The 15,055-nt window shown below is 36.6% G+C and overlaps 2 protein-coding genes across 12 annotated transcripts in view; one reads left to right on the top strand and one right to left on the bottom strand.

The window, feature by feature from the left end:
• LOC116661290 (killer cell lectin-like receptor subfamily B member 1B allele A) overlaps window positions 1-2,313 on the top strand; it is a 31,584-nt gene extending 29,271 nt beyond the window's left edge. For all 3 annotated transcript variants that reach the window (XM_032473056.1, XM_032473055.1, XM_032473057.1), the window contains 2 exons: window positions 137-286; window positions 1,769-2,313. In XM_032473056.1, the coding sequence (XP_032328947.1) occupies window positions 137-275 (139 nt within the window). In that variant the 3' untranslated portion in view covers window positions 276-286; window positions 1,769-2,313. The remainder of the gene's footprint in view (window positions 1-136; window positions 287-1,768) is intronic.
• On the bottom strand, window positions 175-13,649 carry LOC106730588 (C-type lectin domain family 2 member A-like). Of its 9 annotated transcripts, none has more exons than XR_004317139.1 (8): window positions 13,517-13,625; window positions 13,080-13,130; window positions 12,098-12,533; window positions 9,744-9,884; window positions 8,399-8,568; window positions 7,127-7,230; window positions 6,373-6,566; window positions 175-295 (listed from the first exon to the last, which is right to left on the bottom strand). XR_004317139.1 is itself a non-coding variant. In XM_032473058.1 (6 exons), exons 1-6 carry the CDS (start codon window positions 13,162-13,164, stop codon window positions 6,443-6,445), a joined length of 681 nt encoding a protein of 226 aa, XP_032328949.1. In that variant the 5' UTR covers window positions 13,165-13,649; the 3' UTR covers window positions 2,584-6,442. The 9 variants fall into 9 exon arrangements, 2 of the variants coding, with proteins under 2 accessions (XP_032328949.1, XP_032328951.1); XR_004317136.1 differs by having other exon boundaries at window positions 12,098-12,154; XR_004317135.1 differs by having other exon boundaries at window positions 12,098-12,154; window positions 13,080-13,649.
• Between the last annotated feature and the right edge of the window lie 1,406 nt (window positions 13,650-15,055).

The following is a 15,055-nucleotide window of genomic DNA, read 5'->3' as shown; positions in this document are numbered from 1 at the left end:
GAGTACATTCTCCTGAGAGAAAAAACACAGGCACCACACAGTTGTGCTTTTGTGTGCTTTTGGCTCAAGGGAAGACAGATATCTGGGAAAGAGTCCAGCTTCCATGGGCGTCGCTAACGTTGTTTTTCCTCGATAGATTTGAAGTCCAGGGAGAGGTTGAAGGTAACGCCTGTGCTGTGATAACCAAGAAGGGTGTTTTTGCTGGAAAGTGTCTCCTTCAGAGTTACTGGATTTGTCAAAATGTGATCTCTTCATCCACAGATGATGACTTCTGAATTGATCACAGGTATCCTGCCTATAAATAAAAGTGCAAGTTTAAAAAATTTATATATTTTTGTAGAAACACTTTGTTTTTACAACAAATATTACAGTGATAATGATTGATGGTAAGAGTGTAGATTTGTGTCACAATCCACCAGGGCTGTCAGCCTTAACTGATTCTTTGTTTCTACCTAGAACTGTATTTCCCTAGTCATCCTCCATGCATGATAGTGGCTATTTCAGACAAAGTATCCTTTAGTCTCCTCAATAATTCTCTCTCTATACCTCTCATTCACATTAGGGGAAGAGCATTTAATTTTTTTTTAAAAGAAGCCATCAGATGATATATTCTTGAACTTTCTACCACTGAGTCTACACCTGTATCTGTATCTTATTTATTAGTTTGTCCTCTCCTCCTATTTCCAAAAAAAGAGCTATCTTTCTTTCTGTCTAAATCAAATATCCAAGTCCTCCGAGTTTCTAGTCATGATTGCATCCATTTTAGTTTTTTCAAGGAGACCCATTTCTCACCATTTCCTCTGTCTTCTTATGCTTCCTTTTCTATCAATAATTAAACGTGAGAGCAACAAGAAAAATTTTCACTAACCACATGTGGCTTTTAGTTCCTGCCCAATTTTTCTCACCCCTTTGGAGTCAAATTTCCTAAAACTTTTTAGGCTTGCTTTTTCCTCTTTCTGCCTCCCACTCCAAGTTCTTCTGAAATCTGTTTCTGCTTTTCCTAGGCTTCCTTTTAACTCTCAATAACGTTGCTCTTTGTCGAGCGATCCTTTCTTCTTGAGATGTTCTCTGACCTTAGCGTCGACGACACGGTGCTCTCTTGAATTTCTCTCTACCTCTCCATCCATCCCTCCTCAGTCTTTGCTGCAGGTCTCTTTCCTTTTCTGATCTCTTAAATATTAATGTTCCTCAGAGTTTTAGTGGGTCCTCTATCATATGCAATCATTGGCTGTAAGTTACTCTGTAACTTCAATTGCTATCCGTTTATTGTTGACTCCCAAACCCATATTTCTAGGGTTTCATGACATCTTCCATCTTTTCACCCTCAATATTCAAACATCTACTTAAGTCCTGTCAGTTTTATCATGTAATTACTTCTGGAGTCCATTTACACATCTTCCTGCACACCCAGTCATCTTGGGTTACTGCATGCATTTTTTTTTTTTTTTTTTTGTCTGTGAAAGTCCATTCTCCATACTATGATTCTCTAAACTTCACACTCGGCCACATCACTCACTACTTAATTCCCTTCCGTAGTATTTCATTGCTTAAACCTTTTACTGTCTCCGACCAAATGCTTTGTGTCTCAGCTCCTCTTCATTCCTCCCCGACTTCCACCCTTGTAGTGACGCAAACACACGAAACTTTGTTCATTTCCCCACATGCGTCACGATGGCTCGTCTCTGATCTAATCATACATTTGTCTCAGCTTAACAAACATTGTTCTTTTTCTTACTCACTTATTTAACTCTTGCTTTTTTTTTTTCAGGTGGCCAAATTAAATGTCATCTGGAGGAAAATACTTCCTTGACTGTTCTCCACTCCAGACTAAATTATAAGGATTTAATATATATTTTCATAGCTCCCTGTGCTGATCTAATTGTAACATTTAGTTTCTTTTTTTTCTCCTGAACCATTGCTTAATTGCTTGTGTCTCTAAATGCACTGTAAGCTCTGTAAGGTCAATAATCCTTGTCACTGTGTGAACTAGGTGACTGATACAGAATGGATGATAAATAAGTACTTTTTATGTTGTTGAGTATGTATTTGTAACACATTCTGACTTTCCCAGCAAGACTTTTACTACTAGTCTTCCGTAGTCTAGATAATCATAACCTTCATACAGAGAAATAAAATCAGTCTGTTTTTCTTTTTTCAAAATAAGTGTCAGTGTATATGGGCCAATAAATGAAATTTTCTAGGGTGTGTGTTGCTTGTTTGTGTTTTTAACCAAGAACCTACATTGAGACTTGGAGCAGAGAGTCTCTCCAGTGATGTTTGTTGATTGACTATAAGTTCACCAATGGAACTACTTTAAGGTCTTAGATACACTAACAGTAAAACTTCAAGATCATACAAGAATTTTAAAAAATACTTGCTTCAAATTCATATGTATGAACAGAAGCAATTACAATTTATAAGGAATGAAATATAAAACTTTTGACTCAAAAAATTAAGTACAAAGAACACAAAATCATGTTTACCTAGTATAATGAATGCAAAAATACATACTATTTTATTAGTAGGAACATTTGAGAAATGTGGAAAAATCATAGAAGTTACATTTGAGAAATGTGGAAAAAATTGTAGAAATTATTGAAGGGAAGCAGAGAAAAAATGATGAAGGATTAAGAGATCTGAGGAAAACTGTTATGATTTTAATTAGTCATGTCTAAAAATCCTCATTAAAAACAAAGCTTGTCTTATTATTTCCATATATACATCCATATATGTATGTTTTTGAGGGACTAGATTGCCTGAATCACAACATCTAAAGTCATTTTTAGATCACGCATTCCTCCGAATTAATGTTTTAAATTATATAGTGATCCTACCTGGGAGGGGAGTATATGAAATAATATGTAAATTAGAAGAGTCTCAGTGGAAAAACCTTTAGGAATAAACTGGACAATTATAATTTATGGCATTTTAAAAGCTTTTATCTTTAAGCTTTTAGACTTCTTTTGGAATGTACGTGTGTTTATGCTTTTTGTGTATGTTCACAGTTGGGGAAAATTATTGCTTCACCAGGGAAGGCTTTTAATGAGGCCACTTTCTACTTCCCACTTGGACCCCCATTAGAACTGACTGTGACATCTGCGTCCAGTCCCCCAGAAGGGAAAAACAGCTTAGGTTTGCTCCTGAAATCCTTTTTAATAGTCATTCCCGCTCCCCTTGCTCCCTGGCCCTTCTTTGCATTAACCGTTTTCCACCTCATTTGATGCATTAGCTCTACCAACCAAAAAAGATCTAACGCTGGGGAGCCTAGAAGTGTGAAAATAAAGAAGAGGACCAGTTGCATCTTCACACCGGCCACTCCCTCTTGTTCCCCTTCGGCGTTAGGTCCACACGGGAAGGCGGGCCTTACTGAGTCTGCCCTGCACAGACAGGATTGCTTTCCGATTCGCCAGGCGGTCAGTTCAGCAGAGTGACGTGTCTGAACACCCCTGGCTAAGGAGGAGGAACTCTCCACTCTACTTTTCTTCTTCATTCTTCTGGGGGCTTCCTTTCTGTCCGTATCATTACTTTTCCACTGATTTTTTTTTTTTAATCCTTAGAAATCTTTTGACTATTTCTCAGAAGACAAAGACAAATACATTTGGATTATTTTAATAGATGAAATGCACATCAAATGGTACGGCAACTCAAGGGTGGGAAGTTTGAGATAAATGTTGATTTAGAACTAGCCAAAAGCAGAACTCCAAGAAGATAAAAAGAATCAATAAATTCTTAATAGGAAATCATGCATAGGTATTAAATTATTACTCTAGGAACATATGTCCACAGATACCATATATCAATTGAGTTTGCATTCCCGTTTCCAAGCGAGCCTCCCTTAAGTCAAATGAAGTATTGTATTCACTCTCACACAGTGAGGAGATTATATTCCTGAATATATATTTTTCCTCATTTACATTAAGTTGTTTTGAACACCTGGCTTTCCTACTAAGAATTTAAAATTTAGCATGTTAATTTTATACTTTATTCAAACTTACTAGTGTATATCTATATATGCATACATATACAGGTTTATTTATATTTAAGTGCATATATATTATACTTAAAAATATAGCAAAAATTATAATCAAGTATAAAAAAGGCTTAACTCTTAGAAGTTGTCTTTCCATAGTTTTAGAAATTAAATTTCCAACTTCAGGCATAATTATCCATTATCGCCCCCTAATGGTGATATGAGAATATTTCTGATTTTATCTAAAAAACACCACGATTCTCAATTTGTTTTTAAAGTAGTAACTCTATTTTAATGCTAATTCAAAAAATATTAAGAAGACATTTAAAAAAGTCTATGTCATTAAGTAATGAAAGAATTAGATACCATAAAAGCCATGAGTCATACAAAGAGATTCTTGACATTGCTGCTCTATTATTAAAGGCTAATACAATGATCATGTAATTTTTAGAACTATAACTGGAAACATTAGTATATTTTTCTACTTAATTCTGGACATTATTCAGTACTAGAAGGTTTGAAAATCCAATACTTCAGAATATTGCGACATATGCTGGAGAATAAGCATCACTGTCATTTAATGCTTCTTAAATACACATGAGCTGATTATTTGTCTGAAGAACGCTAAGCATGCGCTCTACTGGTTGAGCTGTACCTTTCCCCCATTTCGTCACCATGCACTTTTTCTCCCTTTGTCATGTAAGCTTACAGCTTAGATCTCTGCAGCTCTGTCTGCATCTACGTCCTATATCCAGCCCACACTTGCTCCGGAGTCCCTGAACAGTACATCCTACAACCTCCTAAACATTCCCCCCGAGTTACCTATTGACTCCTAAAACTCAGTAATTCCAAAATATCCTTTTCTGTCTATATCAGCTAATAGCACCACTGTTCCTCTGATTGACTTGGAGAGAAACATGGGATTCATTTTTCACATCTATTCTTCATCGCTATTGTCCTATATTTTCTGAGACACTTTCTTCCCTGTGCTGGCACTGAACTTTTTTACACATCATGTGCATTTGCTTTTATATGTCTTACACTGTTTGGTAATTAAATGTTAGAAGGTTCGTCTATCTAGTTTCCTGATTTTCTAACCTGTAGATTAAATGCTAAATTCCTTGCCACCATTTATTACAGTCTAATTTTCAATAAAAATAGCTTTATATACTCCTGATACAGGGACAACAGTGGAGTAATAATACAAGTTGTTACAATTAAGACCTTAAGAACAAAGTCCTGAGTTTTCTAAGGAACCATGTAATGGTTGATTTTAACTAGGAAAGAAATTTTCTCTTTTAGTCTTTTACTGTCTTGGCACTTATTTGCCTGTAGACAGTTATCTCCCTTATTCATGTTGAGATTAAAATAATCAAATAAACATTTATAAAGAACAGGGAGGGAAAAAGTGAAAATGAGGGTAAAGAGAGAGGTTAAAAGATGGAAAATGGTATCGTCTACAAGAAAACATAAAAGAATGAAATTCTACTAAGTTATTTTCCTAAATTCTTACTAGCCCTACTCTCCAATACGTATTCGTTTAATAGAACTATTTAAATTTCTAATAGCGAGTATACACTAAGCACCCATAGGATGCAGATCACAGACTTCACAATTATGTTAAGAAAAATTATGTTTTACAAAGAGATATTGCTAACCTCGAGTAAACATGAAGATAATATCCTCTGAAAAGTATATATTCTGACACAGAACCTAAATTGTTGTTTTTCTCAAATAGAAAGAAGTTTGAGCAGCAAAGTTCAAACCACTCCCTCCCCGATTTGTCCCCCAAATTTGCACTATTCCTGGTGTCCTTCAGGTGGTAGGTCCTTGCATCCATAAATAGAACTCTGCTAGTTCAGGCTGTTTACCCATCACCTGACGCCCATCCTATGATGGTCTGAACGTGAACTCATTTTATTATTGTTTCATTTTTTCTTTTTTTTTTGCTAAGGTTGGTGTGTGAAAGAGATTGATTTAACGAGTAAATCAACACACTTACGCACTATTCTTGTTATACTATGTTACACTACATTCATGAGTGAATCTCATAATTCAAATAATGCAAATATTGCAAAACTGAAAGAAAAGACAACAACTAGCATTGATAATAAAATTAATGAGACTGTAAAAATGCCAGCGTTCTTACTTAGAAAAACAAGTAGTTTTAAATGACATCAGTCTGAAGTCATATGATTATATATCTTGAAATGTCTAACTTTTTCATTCATATTTTAATGTATTACGTATCAGAAATTTTATTCTATAATAGATTTGGAAACCTTTAAATATGTTGTGGCATATATTTCTTGAATGCCAAGAATCTAATAGGTTTATGAAAATGGACTTACAGATTTGAAATGAAACATTAGTGAATAGTTCTAAGTATGAATTTCATGTACCTGTATATTAATATATTTCAAAAGGAATAAAAACTTCATTTTATGCGAAACATCTTAGATCTACGATGTCTTAGCTTCTTGGTATACATGTGTCTGGTCTGCTGCAAATCCATTTTCTAACCAAATGAGTACTGGCACTGCTAATCCCAATTTGGTGTAGATAAGCACATTCTCCAATTCCAATTATTTTCAACCTGAAACAAAACACAGAAGGAAAAAAGGAAGAAGGGGGGGGCACAGAATGAATGGATACTGATGGGAATGGCTAGAGAAAAAATTTCCTCTGCTGTGAGATTTTACTCTAACCCAACACCACATTGTTCGAACATAAAGCAAACTGAATTCGTATGCTTTGTTGCCCTAAAAAGGTAGATTTATAAACTCAAAACAACAATACCCTATATGATGGAGAAGGGCAGATTATTGTAAGATAATCTAATTATTCAACATCTTTGAACGCCGATTTTTTTCATCTGTAAAATAGAGGTAAATATATGCACCCCTCACAGCTGCTGTGGAGGTTAGATGATAGATGATATAATCATGTTGAAGCATCATCTTTGGAAGATGACAGATATTAAATCATTTGTATTACAACTTGCAGTATGACTTTTTCTCTGAGCTCATTTTATTCTCCACCACAAAGGAAGTTTCCAGGAGAACGGTGGATGTGGATTATAACTCAGATCTCTCCATGGTGGGAAAGGCTCTGAGCCCCAGCTTCAGGTGTGTAAATTATATACCCAGGACTTACCAACCACTGTATATGGTCCCATCTATCCACTGCCAAGTCTGCCCTGGTTTTTGCCTCAGTCCAATCCAATACTGAGAATGGTCAGAATATCGCTTCAGGAAATTCTTTAATATAGAATATTTACAGAATGAATAGCAAAGCCCTCATTCTCTTTGATTTTTTTTTTCGGTCTACTTCAATATATTTTTTATTAAAGTACAGACTTTCAGACTTGGAAAGGATCTTAAAGGTGACTTTATCTGGTTCATGGTAAGGTCAGGGGTTGTGTTACTTCGGTAACAACTTCTGTAGTAAATTGCATTGGTTAGCTTCCTCTCTTTTCTGTTTTCTAAAAAAGTTTTTGTAAAGCAGAAGTTTTTTTTTTTTTTTTTTTTTTTTTTTTTTCTGTGAAAGCTCGATTAAACTTGCCAGTAAATCTTTCTAGGTTTGGTGCCTTTTAGGATGGGAGAATCTCTCTTCTGCCCATTCCTGGTAGAGAACGTTTTCTATAAATGATAAATATACCCTTATGCTCCTTAGTCTTAGCCTTTCTGTCTCTTACCATCTCTGACATTCTACGTCTCGATTATTTCTGTTTTGGGCAATTTGTATTGTACACATTTAAGGTTTTCTATTTACTCTTTTCTGTGCCCCAGAGCTCCCAGATCGTCTTGGCTATAATGACTCATTTATTAATTCTTCCCCGTATCTCTGACAAACAGTCTGCTATGACTCTCTGTTTATTATTTCTTTCACGTAGTCTCACAAAAGGCAACTTTCATTTAGCATGAACTTAGTAGATTAACAACTGTTAATCATGACTGGGGGCTTTGTTAGAACTTCTCAATTCTGAACTGTGATTTTGGACTTTCCCTGGGGTTGGGAGCCGTAACTTCTCTTGAAAATGTAGAGCTGGGTGATTATGTGGCTGAACTTCTTTGAAGAACAGTTGGGGTCTTTCTGGTGGGCAGCAGTATTTAAATAGCTTTATGTAGGGCTTAGGGAAAAGGCCTAGTGTATGCCTTGTTTTTAAATACACCTATCCCCAGTTGAAAAGTCAAGTAGGGGAAGTCATCTCCTGAACGTTGCCTAATAACTCGTACCATGATTTGATCTGACCTGACCTGTGACATGAATGTGATCTGACCTGATGTGAGCTCTTTCTACGGTTTAAGCTGACATGGAAAGTAGGGCCTCCTCTGCTTAGTGAGAGGGTCTTCTCTGGACCATTTCTACTCTCCCATCAGCTATAACCTCTGTAAACATAACCACAGTTCCAAAGCATTGCCTCACCAGCTCTTCGGTGGTGTTGAACACAGCGGGGTTTGCAGCGTGAGCGGCACAGAAGTTCTGACTTGCTGCCCAGGTGGTTGTATTTTCAGAAAAATAGAAGCACTTTCCTAGGTAGCCAATCCAGCCATCCAAGCATGACACGTGTTCCATGGAAGATTTGTGCTTTTCAACTAAAAACGATCGAATAATAGATTAATTCCCTGGGGGGTGGCAATCCCTTAACTTAAAACAATTATCCCCATGAATACAATTCACCAGGTTAGCCCTTCAACCCAAAGGGTTTGGACCCTCATTTTCATGGTGTTGACTATCATGTATGTACTGATATTATTAAGTTGATATAGACAGTATAATCACAGATATAATGTATTCATGTATCTCCTAATGCATAGTTCATAGAATAAGCTTGATTAATATGTCTACACCATACAAATTCATTTATATGTATATGTACATTTATGTATATGTGTCTATATAATATGTAGGCACATTAATTTCTATAAATTACTTTATACATGTACATATTTTATACACATTTATAAAACATTGATGTATAAATCATACAATATTTATACATGCGCATCTATACACATATATACTTATATATATTTTCAAACATCTTATTAAAATAATTTGAGCTATCTGTAGAAGGTATGTCCATAGTTTACTATCATGAAGGAGAGGTGTACAAGGCTGTTTTTAGAACCTAAAGGTAATCTAGTGTAAAAAAGTTGGTTATTAAGACAGGAACACTTTTTTCTTGTCTAATTCTCTATGACTCATCCCTACCCTTGTGAATTATGAGGACAGCTTGGAAATTTGACCTCATCATTGCAAGTCACACAATCAGAGAGAAATCAAATGTTTTGCACCTTGAACTCAATTTTCAAAGTAGTCAGTCCACTGCTAGATGCCGTTCCACACCCTGCGTGCCGCCAGTCCACAGCGAGATAGAACCTCATAGTACGTTGTTAACTAACTATGTCACCCAATATACTGTCTGGTTCTTTTGTTTTTTTGTTTTTTTTTTCCATAATAGGACCTTATGGATGAAAAAAGCAGTGTGGTGATTTACATTTTACCACAAGTTCCTTACCTAGTAAGGACTATAAGCAACACTGGCTTAAAAGGAATTTCATATACATTAAGTTATTTTTTTTCTTCATAGTATTTAGAATGCTATAATCTTCACGTTATAGAAGAAGAATCATATGCTCATGTCATGTACAAAGATGTCTGAAATTATCCTTAATCTTGAGCTGAAGTATGAAACATACATGTATGACCAAATATTTTAGAGGAGGGTTAACATGAACATATTTGGGAAATGGACAACTCAACTCACCTGCTAAAACTATGGCCAGTGTAATTATCAGGATCACCAGGAAAATGATGATAGCGATGATTTTAGAGACACAAGGTTTCTTTTTATTCCCTTTTGGGGGTTCGTGTGACTCTATGGTAAGGTTGGAAGAGATAACATCTCCTATAGAAAAATTAAATCAGCTCTTCATTACTAATAAGTGAGCTTAGAGTGTTATAAGATTCAAGATCAATATATAGAAACCAATCATATTTCTATATACTCGCATTTATCAATAGGAAATTAAAATATAACATATCATTTATAGTAGCATAAAATATTAAATACTTGTGGATAAATCTGAAAAAAAGATATATAAAACTTGTACACTAAAAACTACAAAACATTGCTGAAACTGAAGACATAAATAAATGGAGAGATACTGTTCCCAGGAGTCAGAAGACAAAACACTGTTATGATGTCTGTTCTACCCAGATTCATCACAATCCCAAACAAAATTCTCAGCAGACTTTTTTTGGTAGAAATTGGCAAGCTATTTCTAAAATTCATACTAAAATGCAAAGGAATTAGAATAGCCAGTTTCAAAAAAGAACTAAGTTTGTGGACAAACATTACTGGGTTTAAAGATTTATTATAAAGCCACAGTTGTCACTGTAGCATGGTATTGGTATAAAAAATAGACAAATAGTCTGGAAATAGACCCAACATATGTGGAGACCAGAGAGGAGCCAAAAAGAATAATCATTTTGATAAACAGTACTGGAAGAATTGGAATCCATGTACAAAAAAAGATTTTGATCCACACCACATTCCATATATAAAAATTAATTCATAAAGGATCATAGAAATAAATGTAATACCTGAAACTATAACATTTTTAGAAGAAAACATAGGAAAAATTCTTTGTTATTTTGGATTAGAGAAAGATTTCTTCAATCCAGCCCCAAAAACATGGTCTATTAAAAGTAATAAATTGGACTTGTAAAAATTAATAACTTAGGCTCTTCAAAAGACAGTTTTAACAAAATGAAAAGACAAGCCAGAGCCTGGAGAAATATTTGCAAGTCTGATGTCTGATAAAAGTCTTGTGTCCAGAATACATAAAGAACGCTCAATACTTCATAAGAAAACAAACAACACGACAAAAAATGTGAACAACAGGGTGTAACAGGCACTTCATGAAATAAGGTATATAGAAGGCAAATTTGACATAAAAAGAGGCTCGTCATCAATAATTATAAAGCAAATGCAAATTAAAACCAGATTTAGAAGCTACTACCTACCTATTAGAATTAGTAAAATTAGAACGTCTGACCATACTAAGTGTTGGTGAGAATATGGAAGACCTGGGAGTCTCATCCATTGTTAGTGGAAACATAAAGGGCACAACCATTACGGGAGGCAGTGCAGACATTTCTTAAAAAGTTAAATATACACCTACTATATGATTTGCCCATTCTATTCATAGGTATTTCCCCCAAAGAAATGGAAGAGTGTGTCCATACCAAGGCTGGTGCACATTTTTATAGAGGCTTATTTTGTAATAATCCCAAACTAGAAACAATTCAAATATTCATTAACAGCTGAATAAATAAATAGACTATGGTATATCTATATGAGGGACTAGCAGTCAGCAATAAAAATGAAATGACCTATTGATACTTAAAACAACAGGAAAGAATTTTAAAATAATTATGCTAAATAAAAGAGGCCAAAGAGAAATGATTATATAGTGCATGATTCCATCGATATAAAATTCCAGAAAATGCAAGTCTGTCTATAGTGACTGGAAGCTGACCTGTGGTTGAATCAAGGAGGGCATGCTAAAAGTGGCAATAGAAAAATGCTATAATGAGGTATTAGAAAACACTTGGTATTGATGGATATGTTCATCATCTTGAATGTCTTTGTGGTTTCATGGGTGTACATCATGCATGCCAAAATTTATCAAGTTGCATACTTTAAATATGTGTATTTTATTTTTTTTAAAAATTGGGGGGAGGAATAATTAGATTTATTTATTTATTACTGTTTTAAAAATGGAAGTACTGGGGATTGAACCCAGGACCTCATGCTTGCTAAGCATGCACTCTATCACTGAGCTATACCCTCCCCCCTAAATGTATGTCAATTTTATCTAAATAAAGCTATTAAAATAGTCCAAAAATCAGGCAGCTTTTATTCACACAGTATGGATTTATTTATACTGTTTTTAAGCTCCCTCGGATACATAGCTGGAAGTCATTTGACACGGATAAGAAAAAAGATGAAGAATGTGAGGCACTGACTCTCAAAACCGAGAGCAAGGACTCACCAAATGTAAGTCTGTTTACTACACACAGAGCACCCAGCGCCCTCAGACCCGTGCTTCTTACCTGAAGACTGGGAATCTCCTGCATTCATCAGCCTTCTCTGATTATCCATGTCTCCTTCTAAGTAAAAAAAAACACAAACTGGAGTGAAGACACGGGATTCTAGGTCCCTGCCCACTACCTGGATTTACTTCGGCAAAGGAAGGAAGACAGCCCGCAGCGCAAGTACCACGTCAGGGGCGACCTGCAGTGAGAACGGCGCGCTAGTCCGCAGACCATGAAGGCTCTGACCCGTCAGAGGTCTGACCGCTCACATAGCGCCTTCCTTTTTGGTGCATTGCTTCCAAAACTCATTCTCTCTCACTGCACTTTGTGGAGCTTCTGCAGGTGGTGGTGGGTGACTGACATGATTCTTCTGACGGTTGCATTTGGTAGAAAGGAAGTGAGGTTCAGTGGTTTGTGAAGCCAACAGATTGAGTCTTCAGATCATCACCGCGACCTACCAAAACTCTTAGTTAATTTGACCACTGCAGATCCAACAGAAAAGATCTGGGGGTTAAAGAGCAACTTAGACTTCAGGGAAAGAACATGATTTTGCTTTAGTAGTAGCAGTAGTAGCAGTAATAACAGTAACAATAACAATAGCAGAAAGAATCATATCTAATATTTATTGTGTTTCCTTGACAGTAAGCCTAGTTCTAAGCGCTTAACTTTTATGATTTAATTTAAATTCACCATAACGTGATCAAATAGGGGCTTATTTTTATCACTGATTTATAGAGGAGGCAACGACTTCAAGTAGCAGAGAGGTTACAAAGCTTTCTTGGAGTAACACAGCTATACGTGGCAGAGGTCAGCTCTGGGCATTCAACCGCTCTGCTCTCCCCTCTGGCCTCCCACTAGTCAGGAGGGCTGCCACAAGCCTTCTCAAAGGCAGAACTTTTACTCCAGATATAGGAAGCAGACCTCAAGTTCAGCAACAAATATAACAAAAGTATTGTGCTATTAGCATTGTGCTAAGATGATTGTAACTGCCTAAGGTTACCCGGCATAAGTGAGGATGAACACGTGGCAGCCTGTATTCCAAAGGCATCTCCTTGAGAGGCAGACAAAAAGCAACGGGTTAACATTTTTTAAAGGTGGACTATAAGGTATAGAGTTTTCTCTAATTTTGTATGTTGAGCTTTTGACTGTATGAATATTGTTTTGCAGCTTCCAAACAATTATTTCAGGAGCCAAACAATCTGTGTGTGTGTGTGTGTGTGTGTGTGTGTGTGTGTACATCTACACACATTAGAGACAGAGAGAGATTAGGGGAAACTATGGCTAGATTATTCTATTCAAGACTACCTGTAGCATAAACCATCCCCAAAGCTTATATGCTATCTTAAAGCCATCACTTTTGCTTGTGCACCATTTAGCTATGGCCACCTTAATGCTCTCTCTACTACAAACTGTACCCCAAACCCTGGCTCCACTTACCAGTCTGTGCTGTATCAGCCAAGCACTGTCTGATAGCAGCTGGCAACTCCGTGGCTCTGCGTCAGGCTGCCAGCCTCCTGCTTGTCTCCAGTTACCTCTGTGTCCTCGGGTCCAGACTGATCAGGGAACTGCTACTCTAGAACCTCTTCTCCGGGAGACGTCAGAGTCACCAGAGAGTCAGCCTGACCACTCAGTTCACTGCCATTTCCCCATTGGCTGGAGCTCCCTGCTGGCTGAGTCAAGGGAAGTACCCTGGACTTCCAGAAACCAGAAAGCTGCACCGCAGAAGCTGCAAGAAGAACTAAGCTGGGGCCAGTAATTCACAGATCGCAGTTTGCTAGAGCACTTCTTGATTTCTCCTGCTCGAATCTGCTCAGTCTGCCAGTGGTCTGTTTTTGTTTTTGTTTTTTAAATCAATCTCTTAAAACTTTTTCCCTTTGGTTTTTAAATTAAGAAGTTTACCTAAGAGAGCCGCTTTCAGCCTCTTTGCATCCCTTACTGGGCAATAGTTGCGGACAATTATGTATGTGAAGTAAGGTTCATCTTTTTTCAAAATGATGTCCATATCAACTTTTCATCTTTGTTCCATGCATTATCCATTTCCTTTTCCCTTCACCACTTCATGCTGGTCCTGTCATGTTTTTCAAAAAGAAGTGTTGCAGAGTACAGTCACCCACCTTTGCGAGGGATAAAGATATGTAAGAACACAAAGATTTGACTTGCAAGTAGTCAGAGCCATGGTTTTAGAGATGAGAGGCCCTGTTTCAACTGCCATATTTTACAGGTAGGGAAAATTGATCAAGCATAAATGAGTTAATTATTCAAGGCTTACTCAGTTGACTAATACAGGACTCTGATTCCCTGCTTACCAGTTTACTAGTTTTTCTCAACATCTAAGTCCAACTTAGTCGGTAAATTTGATTGAGATTTGACAGCCTGTTCCCAATTCTCATAAAACATTCAAACCAGAAAACAGGGACTCATATCCAACTTGTGGAATCCTTTTACCCACAAATAAGATTGGTCACAATTAATGCATCAGTCTCTCTAATTTGTTTTCTTCTCTCCCTCCTCAATTTTTCTAAATATTTGAGTCCCTTATTACCCCTCAGCCAGACATGCGTGATGGCCTCTTAACCAATCGCTTTTCCTCCAGTCCAATCTCTTCCCTTTCTTTCAATCCGAACTTCCTGTTACTCTCACATCTGGTGTTTTTCTAGAACACATCTCTATTCATAAGCCTCGTTGCTTGAATTTTTTCTTCTGTTATCTCCAAGATAAAAATTAAACTCCATAGAATGACTTTAGAAATTCAAATGTCAACGTACAGTATCCAGTTCCTCTCTCTCTCTTCTTTTCATACTGAACTTTGCCTTATTTTTCAAATACTCTTGTTCTCTGTCTCCTCTGCCTGAGGACAGGTCCGTGACCTCCACCTGATGTGGCCTCTTCTTCTCGTCTCCCCAGCTCAACAAACTTACAACCCAACAAACAAAAACCCACAACCTTCTCTTTTAAGCCTTTTGGGAGGGTTAGTTT

Source organism: Camelus ferus, chromosome 34 (genome assembly GCF_009834535.1).
Source record: "Camelus ferus isolate YT-003-E chromosome 34, BCGSAC_Cfer_1.0, whole genome shotgun sequence".
Classification (NCBI taxonomy): domain Eukaryota; kingdom Metazoa; phylum Chordata; class Mammalia; order Artiodactyla; family Camelidae; genus Camelus; species Camelus ferus.
This window is presented reverse-complemented; position numbering and strand designations above follow the sequence as displayed.

What these genes read in the sequence shown, in the direction of transcription:
- LOC106730588 (XM_032473058.1), bottom strand. Translation starts at nt 13,164, where the DNA reads ATGTTAACCCGTTGCTTTTTGTCTGCCTCTCAAGGAGATGCCTTTGGA. An exon ending in ACTGGCCATAGTTTTAGCAG is followed by an intron (nt 8,569 to 9,743) that starts GTGAGTTGAGTT and finishes GATCGTTTTTAG; the next exon opens with TTGAAAAGCACAAATCTTCC. An exon ending in TCAACACCACCGAAGAGCTG is followed by an intron (nt 7,231 to 8,398) that starts GTGAGGCAATGC and finishes TCTATATTAAAG; the next exon opens with AATTTCCTGAAGCGATATTC.